Here is a 13,521-nt window from a genome sequence, read left to right on the forward strand (position 1 = left end):
ACTCATTGAAAAATTTCAATATGGGATGGATGGTATCCCAAACTTCAAGTAGCCCAAGTGGATTGGTGATTTCCTTACATCCTTATTGGAATTCTAAATGTTCAAAGATAGGCATGCCATAGGCAAAAACAAAACAAACGCACACAGTAGAGCTGAATTATTAACAAATACATTTTAAAAAGTTTGCAATCAGATCTTCGTGGCGTGATTTTCTCCAAAATAATTATTACCTGTAAAATTATAAATGCTTGTGCCTGATATATTATAATAAAGGCTGAATAGTAGATGTTTGTCTTATATTCAAGCCAATATGAATTCAATTTTGCTTAAACTATTCATCTAATGAGTTTACACAGATGTGATAAAGCGTTATATCCTCAAATTAAGATATGTATGTTATCAAAATGAAGTAATATTGTTCAAAAGGATAAGGATTATTTACTCATAATTTTGACCTTAATTGGTTTGGAAACATTCATTGCCACTGCATAGATAAATCATTTCCTTGATTTATATTACGACTTATACAATAATTATTCTGCATAGTTTTAAAAGTGACAATTTCATCATGAAAACAAATTCGAAACTTGATGAAGATTTTCCAGCACTTTCTTCATTACCAAAATCAACACCACCACAGTCACCTCAAAATCCTCCTCAATCACCTCCACAGCAAAAAAATCCACCAGAAGTTAAACAATATACTTTAGACGAGCAACTATTTCATGATGTTTCTCCAGAACAAATCGCTCTTACAGACATGACAACTCAAGACTTTGGCTTTGCATTGTCTTCGTCTTTAGATTTTATTCCAGATACACCTTACGAAAAAGATCCTTCGAATGACGACGGTAACTCAGACACATCATATCCAAAGACACCAAACATGAAATTACTTCAACCAGAGTTTTTCAAGAAGTACGACGTTGATACACTTTTCTTCATCTTCTTTTACTTCCCTGGAACATCGCAACAATACTTTGCAGGAAAAGAATTGCATCGCCGTGGTTGGGTCTTCCATAAGAACTATGGATCATGGTTTTTGATGGTTGGCGAACCAACCGAGAGCAATGCCGAATATACAGTTGGCAAATTTGATTACCTCGACCATACGTCAGAAAGTTGGAATATTCGATCGAAATCTAACTTTAAGATTGATAATTCTATTATCGAACAAGACTACTGAAAAACTGTATGAATTCAACGGACTAGTCCATATATATCTATGATTTATAAATATTTTTTACTGTTTAATCGCGATATTTTTTTTTATAACTTTATTTTATACTGTACCTAACATATTCATTGCATCCATGACGAAAAAAAACTGTTTAACTAAATTTACAGGATTAGTAATTTTTTTAATAGCTTCAAGTATCAAATGAAGTTAATTAATTAACTAAAGTTATAATTTGACTGTTCTTATTTGAAATGTAACTGATAATACTAACATTATCAGCGTCATCATGATATGAAACAATATCTTATTGAAGTCGGATCAAACATCTTTTAGAATTTCGCGAAATATTTCTATTTTGACAAGACTTATGCATAGATCCACAGGATATGGCCAGTATGAAATCAAGGGAACATATTTAACAGAATTCATATCGAAACGAAAAATAATTATATTTGATAAATAATTATATTTTAATAATTTATACTTGGGAGAAAAGAATTACAAGGTGAATAATCTATTACGAGCTCTGTAAACAAACATTTCGAAGTTGCTCCCATGTAGTATAATTTCTCATATCATTATTGTTTGTGTTAATTTCAGTGGTGCCATTGATTAATAAATCTTTTATTTCACTCAATTGGGTGGAAATATCTGTCAACATCTTTGTTATATTGTCATAGTAATTATTCATGACATTTTTGAGAGATTGTATTTCATTTTTCACGGTTTTTGTTTCGTTTATGAGATCTTGAAATAGATTTAGTGTAATGCGTAAATTAGTAATCATACCAAGTGAAACAAATATAGCATTTTTGTCCGAACTGCGCTGAAAGACATCACATAGAATAGCTCTGCATGGTTTAATTGCTTCATCAATGTCAGATTCTGTGAGATCTTTTTTAGTGAAAGTAACAATCCCGGTTTGGAGGTATAGGAGCTGGTCATCATCGTCAGATGGGATTTCAAAAGAAAATTGCTTTGATTTACAATCATCATTAATTGCATTGATGAAACTTACAAAAGTCTGTGATTGTTTTGAAAGATTCTGGTATCTTTTAGGAAATTGATGATTGATTCCAATAATACTAGAATATCGTGAAAGGATCTCCGGAATTGTATATCCATTGGATAGCTCATTGGATTCTGCGTGTTGAGACAATTCTGCTTCCACATTAAGTTCTCTTTGGTTATTAGCTTCAGTCTGATTAGTTATTTTTGAACTTGATTGTTTTTCCATCATCAAAAATAATAAATAAATGATTTGAAAGAAGATTGATATCATTCAAATATCTTTCCAAAAATTTTAAACGTATCTCATACCGAAATGGCTCACAAAAAAAGTGACATTTTTGGCGCCAATAATTTGATTTTTCTGATTCTTTCTATTTAGATATATTTATTTAATATTCATATTCCTTTATATTGCCTCATATTATTTCCCATTTTTAATCATATTATACAAATCTTTAATAATTTTTAATGTTTTGAGCTTCAAAATCTTGTTCTAACTATTTTCATTCATATATCCTAGAAAAAATTAAAAAGTTTTTTAGAAATAAAAATGTTTGTATGTAAAGTATTGAAAATATTCTAGATGAGAAGACATTCTCCAGAAGAGATTGATATTGATTGGCTTTGTGAAGCCATCACAAAATCAAAAAATGGAGTTAAGTTAACTGATATTTGCGCGAAAGCTAAAATAAATCATGAAGGCAGAGTTATATATAATCATACTATCTTAAAGTATTCCTAGAAATTTCCAAAATTAACCGAAATATAACTGGACAGAATTACTATTTTCGAGATAAAATTCATATGGAAATACTAATTCATAACGCTTTATGTTATATAAAATTTAATTTATAAAAATTTCAAAATAAATCAAATTTAACACAATGAATATAACTGCAATCGAGGTTTTTGACGATTGATTCTTACGAGAAGTTTTCCAAACTTTGAGTTAATGTCAAGACATTAACTCAAAGTTTGGAAGTCTAATAAGGGGAATTGTAGGCTATGAGGTACTGATTATATATCAGTGCCTCATAGCCTGCAATTCCCATTAGAAATCGGAGAAACTTTGTCCGCATAACTGATGATGCGGACAAAGTTTCTCCCATTTCTACTTAGAATGAAAGGGCAAGAGGTATATAGGTACACTATATATCTCTTGCCCTTTCCTTCTTACCTAAAGACTTCCAATCTTATTTTTTTCCCCAATTTTTCCCCTAAATTTAAATCTTATATAATATAAATAAAATGCATAATATCAATCACAAAAATTAATGTTTATTTTTTTAATTAAAATTGCTGCGCAATTTAAGGTTTTCTGTCACTTTTTTATGAGCCATTTCGGTACGAAACACCAAAAATTTTAAACGTATTGATTTTAGTAACATATTGTTATGTTTTCATTATACATCAAAAGTGTGAAGAATATATAAAAACGATATAAAATTGAGAACTCATCTATGTTCTATGAATTCATATACTTCAGAATTTTACATTTAAGATCTAGAACGAAATTGTTGCTATGCTTTTCCGAAATAGATGCATTAGAAATCGTAAATTTCGTTTTTAAAATATTCATCGTAATTTTATTCTTTCTTTGTTGTTTGTTCATAACTATTCATAAATATCATTTTAGAAATAAAAACAATGATTTTTGTGACTCGGATGTTTTTTCAAACAGAAATGTATAATGATTAGGTACTTATTGGAATGCTCGTTTAAACAACATTCATATTTTTCATGTTTAAACTCGTTATTTTAGAATTCGACGATCAATTCTAATCTTTCTAATATTTTTAACTCACTTTGATATCAATAACACATCCAATGCATCTACATCGACCATGCTTATTACCACAACATAAAATTTTCTAAACGATTAAAATATTTTTTCACTAGTTTACTTATCGATTTTAATTGAAAACAATTTTTTTCACCACTCACATATTAATTTTTTTACAATATTCACTCGCATAGGAGAGAAATCATTTGTAACTCTTCTTGAGCTATTCTATAAACACTATCTTCGTCATCATGATGTGAAACAACACTCTTTATGATTTGTTCCCATAAACATAAAGCTTTTCAGATCTTGAAATGTGAGATATTATATACTCAATCATATATTATATTATTATACTTATTATTTTATATACCATTCATAATTTACAAAAAAATTTTATTTACACTTTTTTGAAAGAATTGCTTCACCTTGTTCTGACCATTCTTGTTTTGAGATGCAGAACTCTGGGAAGTTATCAAGAGAGCCCATAATTGAACCGCCAACCCAAACAGAGAAAGAACCGTTGCACATAGGGTGCATTGGAGGGATAATGTCGACCATATAGTTTCTAGGGACAAGCCTTCCAAGTAGTTCTCTCAATTTGTCGTACATTCCTGGAACATTTGAGAGACCGCCAACAGGAATGATATTCTTCCACATTAAACGCTGAACATCACCTGGACATTTGCCAATTACATCGGCAATAGTATCGGGAAGTAGTGGAATTGGTGAGTTTCCGATTCTTTGCCAGAAAATTGATTTAAGAGGGGCAAGAACGGATGTTTTGAGGGGTTCATGCCCAGGAACGTAGTAAAGAAGAGCCATAGGATCTTGTTGTTTCGTACTAATATATGTAAGCTGTGTTTTGAGGATATCAATAATTATATTTCGTTTCGCGTATTTCTGTTGTGATTCTGTGGGTGTATATAGTGGAAAACGAGCTACAAGGGGCTTAAAATTGACGTTGAATTGTTGATTCTGCTCAGGTGGATCGAATAAAGTGTAAATTTTTCCGCCAGACTGATTAGTAAGAGTCTCGACATAATCAACAAATGTATATGTTCCAATTTGGTAATTTCGTGCGACATTTAATAATGGCTTTCCTTCAAAGATAGGAACAATTCTTGTATATAACCAACCAAAATCAAGGACAATTCCTGTTTGAAGACCACGTGAGAGTGCAGCAAGTGATGAATCAAACTCCAAACATAAGTATGGATGGTTTGCAAACTCAAAAAGATGTTCACACCACGATTTTCTCCAATTTTCAAATTGTCCTTTATTTATAGTAATCTGAGTTGGTTGTGTGAGGAGTACTGGATGATCTGATGGATCTATTTGTAAGCATTTCGAGTATGTCCAATCAAGATAAGTTGGAATAATCTGAGAATGATCAGGAACAAGATTTCCACTACCATCAATCATACTCACAACTTCCAAATCAGGCATATTTTTCGAAAGCCATGAATCTCCGAACTCATATGTTTTTTCACCATCTCTAACTCTCTGAATAATTGAAGATGGAACGCTAAAAGATGGCTGAACATCACCTGCATATCCAAACCTCGTGTAACAGCTTCCAATATCAAATACAAGTGTCTTGTGCGGGTTTGAAATGATGTTCATTTATATGACACAAATTTTAAAATTTTCTATCGTCCTCCTTAGTCAATTGGAATGCAATCCGTCCCCACTGACCCACACGAGTTTGATGAGCTTCCTATAAGCAATGTTCTTAAGAAGGCACTTAAAGACAACAAGTTTACCAAAATGAAGCAAATTCAATCAATGGCTATACCACATTTGCTTGCTGGCAGGAATGTGCTTGGCGCATCCCCAACAGGTTCAGGTAAGACACTTGCTTTTCTCATTCCAGCAATCGAATTACTTACATATGCTCGCGCGCGCCCAGCCAACGGCACATTAGTTGTTATTCTCTCTCCATCACGCGAACTCGCCCTTCAAACATTCAGCATTGCAAACACACTCATGAAACAGCTCTCACCAACCGTTGGTTGCGTTGTTGGTGGCAGCACATCTTACAAGAATGAAGCATATCAACTTACAAAGAAAGGATACAACATGCTTATCGCTACACCAGGTCGTCTAAGACAGCACCTCGAAGCAGGCAACGTTAAATTAGACAATTTCCAAATGTTAATCATCGATGAAGCAGATCGTATGTTAGAAAACGGTTTTGCACAAGATCTCTTCCAGATCTTCAAGAGTATCAAGACACCAGCACAAACAGCCTTATTCTCCGCTACTCTTACAAAAGATGTCGAAGGATTAATGCGCGTCAACATTTCTTCGGCACCAGTCTTCTGTTGTCCCACGGAAGCCAATGTCGTCACAACTCTCGAACATTGCTACACGATTGTCCCTCTAAAAATGAGAATTGCGACATTAGTTACATTATTGATGAAATTGAAAGGAAAAAGAATCGTTGTTTTCGTAAACAGCCGAAAAGAAGCTGAATTCCTTGGCCGCATCTTCAACGCCATTGATATCGACAACGACTGCATACACGGCGATCTTCCACAAGAAGAAAGATCACTTGCTTTCGTCAGATTCAACAGAAACGAAAGAAGTGTCCTCATCGCAACAAACGTCGTCTCAAGAGGTATCGATTTTACGGGCGTTGATTGGTCTATTTCGTTAGGCCCGCCAGACAGAGTCAAGGACTACATCCATAGAGCAGGAAGAACAGCGAGAAATGAGAATTTCGGTCGTTCTTTGATATTACTCTGCGAAAACGAGAAACCATTCGTTGACAGTGTTCGCAGAGCAAAGATCACAATCAAGAGAATCAATCTCAAACTTGAAGGTGTCGAAGATGAGTTCGAACACATCAAACAGACAATCCCTGAATCAAGAGCATTCAAGGAACTCGCTGAAGACGCTGTCGACGCTTTCGAAAGCAGCTACAGCGCTAGACCTGCTGAAGAAGGAATCAGCGTTAAGGATATAGATATTAACGACCTTAGAGAGTCGTTTGGCCTCCAGCCACTTAAATAAAGTATTATTTATAAAGTTTATTTTATATAATTACTTATAAACTTATTTTTTACAAAGATAGATTTATCCTAATTATATACATGAGTCCATACTGTATATATAGAAATATGGCATTCCCTTTAAATCATTTTAGATGACAAGATATAAGTACTTCAATTATCCTATAATATGCATATGTAGAGTTAATATACACTTCAATTAAGTTTAATATCACCATTTCTACTATTGGCAAAATCATTTATTTCATCCTGTGCAATACATAATAGATTTTATTTATAATCTAACATCTCAATTTATTAAGCCTTTAATGGTGAAGTATTGACCTTTTCTTGAGAGTTTTGTTCGGTTTCTTTGAGGATTAAAACAGATAAATACCTATATATTGGAGAGGATTGAATTATTTGATTGAATTTTAATCATTTTCCAATTTTTGTATTTGTAAAATAATTGTTAAAGAAGAGAATGGTAAGGGCTGATTTAAAAATTAGGATAAAAAAGTGTACGTTTATTAATGTTTTCTTCTTGGAGTTGGTCTGGGTGGCATTATTTAATTTCATGCGTCTTTCCATTCTTAATATCTCTTCTAGAACTCATTTTTATATGCACACAGATTGATATAGATATTCTTCCTACAGAACCAATTAATAGTATCCCTGTTACAATGATTTTCTTTAAATTTTTAGAAGGAATGGCACATTTCACAGTATATTATCTCGGTGTAGAAGGTCCAGAACAACTATTTGGCGATAGAAATTGGTTGATCATAGTAATTTTAGTAATTTTTGCATATCCAATTTACTTTTTATTCAAACTTCCATTCGTAGTTATCAGAATCTTTCTCAGACTTGGTTCTCCTGGAGCAATTTGGGAAAGAATGTTTTCTAACACAGGATTTTCATTAGAAAAATTACGAATAGATGATTCAAATTGTCCATTATTTGTATTTAGATGCATTTATATCGGATTACCTTTTATAATTTTTGCGTTAATCTACGTTATATTAATTATTGCATTATCACCGCTCTGGTATTTCATATTTTCATGCTGGTCGATGGGATGCTTTGGAATTGCTGCAACAATGGCAATTTTATATACAGAAGAGGATCCTCTCACAGCTCAAGATAGATGTCTTCGAGTTCATTTCAACAATCAATGTATTCACTTATTTACAACAGCATCTGATATCATATTCACAGCTATTCATCTTGCATTAGCACATGTAAGCGTAATTGGTGTTTTTCTATGTGTTGTTGCTTCAATTTCATTTATTTTCCATGCAATATATTGTGTACATGAAATTTATGATAGATGTAATCAGCGTGGTACACATTGCTGCAGTTGCTGCTCCAAAGATGATTTATAATTTTAACCATGTTAAACTTGTCTGGATATGTATTAACAAAATACATTTCAGTACTGTTTGTATGATTTTTGTTCCTTAATATTCAACTATATTCTGTTTTTATTTATTCCCAATGTCATCATTGCTTGTGTTTCATTTTTTGGCATAAACCTTTTGTATTTTACTATTGTTAAATCCAATACTACCTTGTTTTCTTTTATTTTTCCAAAATTCCAAATTTGAAATTTGTGATTTATGAGTTTAAAAGTACTTTTGAGCAAAATCATGATATATATGGCACATACATGCGAAATCATTGCTATTACAATCAAAATCAAAAAATTGAAATTTTCGATATGAAATTTCGCTTTGAATTCAATCAACAACACATTAGCTCAGTTCAAAAATGATAAATTTAAATAATATAGCTTTATTCAAATATAATATAATTAAATTTTTTTTGGAACGCACTTTTTAAAATAAAATCTTAATTCCAAATCAAATTCGAAGTGACCACAGTCCATATACTTTTCTGAGAAAAAGTAGTGTATATTTTATATGAAAAAATGTTAAATTTGCTTTCCCGTATCAAGTTGAAGGCCAAGAGATATAGCATTAATTTGTTTGAGCATATTAGAAGTCAAGCCAACAGAAACTGTAAGTCCTTTTCCTGTATCTCTAACAAATTTTGCGCATGTTGATAATTCTGATGAAATTGAAGCACAAACAGAGTTATTTCCTATGACCATGTTGTAACCGAGTGTTCCAACCTTAATATTTGCATCATGATCAACCTGTATCTTACTTCCAATCGAAGCTCCGTTATTTATTGTGAAATTCCAACCAAATGTTGAAATAGAATTTGTATGATTGTAAGTATAACAGAATAAATTACGAAGTGTTTGGAATGATGCCATTAATTCGAATCCTTGTCTGAATTTTTCAAGATCGATGGTATATGCACCGCCAACTAAGAGAGAATTTGACAAAGCTACATTTGTTTCTGTACTTAGATACAAATTTTTGAAGTTATCGACTGTCTTCGCTTGTATTGATGCGTTAATCATGTTAGTTATGACTTTTGTGTTGAAAGAAATGTCATATGTTGGTAAGCATGATGCATTTAATGCAAATGTGATATCATCTGTGAAAGGAATGGTTGATGTAACGTCAATGCTTTCTGAATTTAGAACTGATTCGATTTCAATTCCTTCGATTTCTGTTTTCAAAATGGCTGAATAACTTCCTGGGAATATTTCTTCGTGTGATTGATCAATAAGGGCTAAAGGATAAATACGAGGTCCAATATTTAAAATTTGAGTAAAGTTTGTGGACATATCGACAGAATGCGTATGAAGAAAAGATAATCCTGGCTGCTCTCCTGTATAACAAACATTTTGAAGAGCAGATCCTATTGTTTGATAAGAAGGAACTGTTTGGTTTGCTCCCATGATTTTATTTTTTGAATTCATAGCATAATTTTTCAATTAATAATCATACAATACATAATAATATTTATTGCCTTATTTTGATTTTTTTCACAGTACAAAAAAATTGACAATTTTTTTTATAAATGAATACTCAAGATACAATTTTTCGTGTTGATGAGAAAGTTAAAATTGTATTCCTCGGAAGCCCTAGCGTCGGAAAAACATCAATCATGAATCGTTGGATATGTGGCGACTATAATGATCGAGTTTCTCCTACAATTGCAGCGGCAAACATTCAAAAAGATATCGTAATCAATAATAAAGAATATACAGTGGTTGTTTGTGACACAGCTGGCGAGGAAAGATATCATAGTTTATGCGGAAATTATGTTCGAGGTGCACACTCAGTTATAATCGTTGCATCTTACGATCTTCCGTCATCAATGGAAGCTATAAATTCATGGGTTAACTTAGTTTATGAAATTTGCCCTGAAACAACTCCAATAATTATTGCAAAAAATAAAAAAGACTTAGTTAATGAAGAACATTGTGACTCTGAATACAACGGATTCCCATTATTCCATGTTTCGGCAAAAACAGGAGAAGGAATCGAAATGGTTTTTACAGAAGCAATTTTTAGAGGAATCGAGAACATGGCAATGGAAACAACAGCTACTGTGAAACTCGAAAGAGCAAATACTTCAAATCGCAAAGAAAATACTTGTTGTTAACTTTTTTTTGTTTATATTACTTTATTATAATTTGTTTATATGATAAAACTTGTTTGTTATATGCATATTCACTATTCCACCATATTTAACTTTTAAAAACCCTAATCATATTGCCTTCAATAGAAGCTCAATGAGATATCTGAATCAATCATTACCCTGAATAAAACCAAGAAGAAAGGATTCTATTAGAGTGAAAAAGATAAAATAAGCTTAAAAATTTCAAAAATAATTTTATTAATCGAAATATTCAAATCCTATTCCCGATTTCAACATTCTATTTCATCTGGAATATATGAAACAATGATTAATATGAAATATTCTACTTCAATATCAGTAGTATATGTTGAAGGGTTGTGTGACTTTTTTTGTAAACGTAAGAATTCATACAATATTGAACGATTTTGTATCATTTTTTTTAACATATGAAGTAAAAAATGTATGATTCTTACGGTTTTTATTCTTACGTTTTTGAATAAATCAAGATTTAAAAAATTTTCAAAATTGTAAGACATTTACACTCAGCCCATACATAATGAAATAAAAAATAATTTTTTTAAAAAAAATAAACCATTAAAAAATTAACATTAATTTTAAAATAATTTATTTTTTTATCTTTTATAAAAGAAGCTATATATAGATGATGTCAGATATTCCGCGATTAATTAAACATTGTTTAAATCCTGAATGGGTTAAACTTCAATTTAAAAAGGAAGACTGTGAATTATTAAATGAATATGAAAGCCAAAATAAGCTAATGAGGTATAAATATAATGATAAAGAATATTTAATTTCATGGAATCAATGGAGTCATAATCAAAGACCTCATAAACGAGAAGAAGAAATTGAAAATAATGAAATGGAAATCATTGATGACATTAAAGAGGATGGAATTCCTAAATTTTGTAGAAAAACCTTTAGAACTAAGTTAGGAGCATATAAACGTAGAGTATTAAATCCTGAATATCTTAAACATTTATTTAAAAAGGAAGACTGTGAATTATTAAACGCTAATGAATATGAAAATGCTAAATCAAAACTGAGATATAAATATATTGGAAGAGATGAAAGGTGTAAAGATAAAGATAAAGTTTATTCAGTTTCATATAATAACTGGCACACGTTAGGGATAAGAAAACATTTAGGAGATTATGGGAAATGTTCTGAATTCTTTAAATCTAGTATATACGAGAGAGTAAAAGAAATTAGAAATAATTATTTTCATGAATAAAAGATTCACTACCATAATGAAATAAAAATTTTTTTAAAAAAATAAACCATTAAAAATTCATGTCTTACATTTATGAAAATTTATTTTTATTTTGTATGAAACCGATTTTAAAAATTTATGAATAATTTATAAAAAGTTTTTATTCCTACAATTCCTATATTACCATTAATAAAAAGAATATATTTTTGACGAAGTGAAGATTCGCACTTCGTCACAAAACTCCGAAAAAATAAAGTTAGATTTTTTTATTTAATATAAAATGTATGGAAAAAGAATAATATCTGATTTTGAACATTATTTGATTGATTTACTAATTGATCCACAAAGCTGTTGTAAAATTAATTTTGAATTTAAAATTAAAGGAACCGTAAATTTTGTATTTATTTATCACTTAAAAGAATATGACCGATATCATAATTTGATATATGAAACTAATATAATATTTGAAGATAACAAACTTACAAGCTTCGAACATGAAAATGATATAATATTCGAAGATGAAAAAAAGAAAGAGATTGAAAAGCAATTCAATGAATGCCTTTTAAATACATATGCGCACATTATAAGACATAAAATGAAATTAATTCCTTATTAATCAAAAATATTTTTTATCTTTATATAAAGATGACAAATAGAAAAATAATTTTTATCTGATAGAAATAATACCTACAAATGACGGTATATAAAAAATTGACTTCTTACGTAAAATTAAAACTAAGTTAAATTTATTTTTTTTATTTTTTATTTTATAATAAATGAGTATAACAACTAATTCATTGAAATCTTTAAAGTTCACTAATTCAGAATTAGAAAATATTTTAGAAAATTTTGGAGACGGTTCTTATCCAACATATATGCAGAATGTGAAAGAGTTTTCCAGATTGTTGAATGAATTTAAATATAACGGACCAATTACTAAAAAGGCTATAATGAGATATTTATATCCCAAAAAAGTTGAAAAACAGGAGAATATTCCTCTTTATGGTCCAGAGGACCTGGGCTCAGAGAGCCTTGAAACACCTCCTGAATATTTTGAAGAAAAAATTAAACAAGATGAATATTATAACGATGAGATTGAGAAATTGGAACAATTAAGAAATGAAATAGATGAAAGAATTAGTGAATTGAGAAATGCTGAGAATGAAGTAGAGGGTTTAATGAATATCCCAGCTTCAGAATCAGAAGTTCAAAAATCACATGAGGAAAGATATAAAAATTACTTTTTGGAATCTACTAAAAATTTATTAGATGGTGATATTGACGAAACACTTTCAGAAGAAGGCACAAAATTTATTCATAAACATAAGCTTCAGTTTATTGACGATGGAGATTATCCATGTATATTACTTTCACCTCCTCTTGATTCTGAAAAATTCAAAAAAGCACTGAAAAATGTAACATATGCAACAAATACGATTAAGAAAGAAGACCATGATATTTACACAAATTATTATTTAAATAAATGTACAGGTGTTGATAAAGTTTTTGATTTGTTAGATAAAATATCAAAAGAAACAATTGGTACATATAAAATTTTATGCGATTGTGGTTTCATTATTGAAGATACCAATAATGTTTCATATGAAAGAACAGCACCGAAGGAAGACGAAGTGGAAAGGTCTATACCATTCGTTATTAAGAACATAAAAGATATGAAAACTTATAAACATTATATTTATTCATTTATTTCAGAAAAAATGGAAGCAACCCATAAAACATCTTCTCATCATTTTATAGCTATTCATACATTCCTTTTCAAAGTTGTGAAATTAAATAAGACAGGAATTAGATTTAATGT

The 13,521-nt window shown here is 30.4% G+C and overlaps 7 protein-coding genes across 7 annotated transcripts, besides 2 other annotated features; 5 read left to right on the forward strand and 2 right to left on the reverse strand.

The window, feature by feature from the left end:
- Nucleotides 1-38: 38 nt before the first annotated feature.
- On the forward strand, nucleotides 39-1,254 carry TVAGG3_0541050 (nuclear-transcribed mRNA catabolic process, deadenylation-dependent decay; the record flags this gene model as incomplete). The annotated part of the gene is made up of 1 exon (XM_001326024.1): nucleotides 569-1,186. The coding sequence occupies one exon, from the start codon at nucleotides 569-571 to the stop codon at nucleotides 1,184-1,186; it is 618 nt and encodes a 205-aa protein (XP_001326059.1).
- A 1,903-nt stretch (nucleotides 1,255-3,157) lies between these two features.
- Nucleotides 3,158-3,364: a mobile genetic element.
- A 980-nt stretch (nucleotides 3,365-4,344) lies between these two features.
- Nucleotides 4,345-5,627, reverse strand: TVAGG3_0541070 (ATP binding; the record flags this gene model as incomplete). The annotated part of the gene is made up of 1 exon (XM_001326025.1): nucleotides 4,371-5,600. One exon carries the CDS (start codon nucleotides 5,598-5,600, stop codon nucleotides 4,371-4,373), a length of 1,230 nt encoding a protein of 409 aa, XP_001326060.1.
- A 24-nt stretch (nucleotides 5,628-5,651) lies between these two features.
- TVAGG3_0541080 (helicase protein) lies at nucleotides 5,652-7,014 on the forward strand (the record flags this gene model as incomplete). Its single annotated transcript, XM_001326026.2, has 1 exon — nucleotides 5,652-6,992. The coding sequence occupies one exon, from the start codon at nucleotides 5,652-5,654 to the stop codon at nucleotides 6,990-6,992; it is 1,341 nt and encodes a 446-aa protein (XP_001326061.1).
- A 489-nt stretch (nucleotides 7,015-7,503) lies between these two features.
- Nucleotides 7,504-8,355, forward strand: TVAGG3_0541090 (uncharacterized protein; the record flags this gene model as incomplete). Its single annotated transcript, XM_001326027.1, has 1 exon — nucleotides 7,504-8,355. One exon carries the CDS (start codon nucleotides 7,504-7,506, stop codon nucleotides 8,353-8,355), a length of 852 nt encoding a protein of 283 aa, XP_001326062.1.
- Nucleotides 8,356-8,761: 406 nt separating this feature from the next.
- On the reverse strand, nucleotides 8,762-9,785 carry TVAGG3_0541100 (trimeric LpxA-like superfamily; the record flags this gene model as incomplete). Its single annotated transcript, XM_001326028.2, has 1 exon — nucleotides 8,904-9,785. One exon carries the CDS (start codon nucleotides 9,783-9,785, stop codon nucleotides 8,904-8,906), a length of 882 nt encoding a protein of 293 aa, XP_001326063.1.
- Nucleotides 9,786-9,907: 122 nt separating this feature from the next.
- TVAGG3_0541110 (GTPase protein) lies at nucleotides 9,908-10,639 on the forward strand (the record flags this gene model as incomplete). The annotated part of the gene is made up of 1 exon (XM_001326029.1): nucleotides 9,908-10,495. The coding sequence occupies one exon, from the start codon at nucleotides 9,908-9,910 to the stop codon at nucleotides 10,493-10,495; it is 588 nt and encodes a 195-aa protein (XP_001326064.1).
- Nucleotides 10,640-11,982: 1,343 nt separating this feature from the next.
- Nucleotides 11,983-13,521: part of a mobile genetic element that runs on past the window's edge.
- Nucleotides 12,479-13,333, forward strand: TVAGG3_0541130 (uncharacterized protein; the record flags this gene model as incomplete). Its single annotated transcript, XM_051237908.1, has 1 exon — nucleotides 12,479-13,333. A coding segment is annotated over one exon (855 nt), but the record flags the coding sequence as incomplete, so codon positions are not given.

Source organism: Trichomonas vaginalis, chromosome II (genome assembly GCF_026262505.1).
Source record: "Trichomonas vaginalis G3 chromosome II, whole genome shotgun sequence".
Classification (NCBI taxonomy): domain Eukaryota; phylum Parabasalia; order Trichomonadida; family Trichomonadidae; genus Trichomonas; species Trichomonas vaginalis.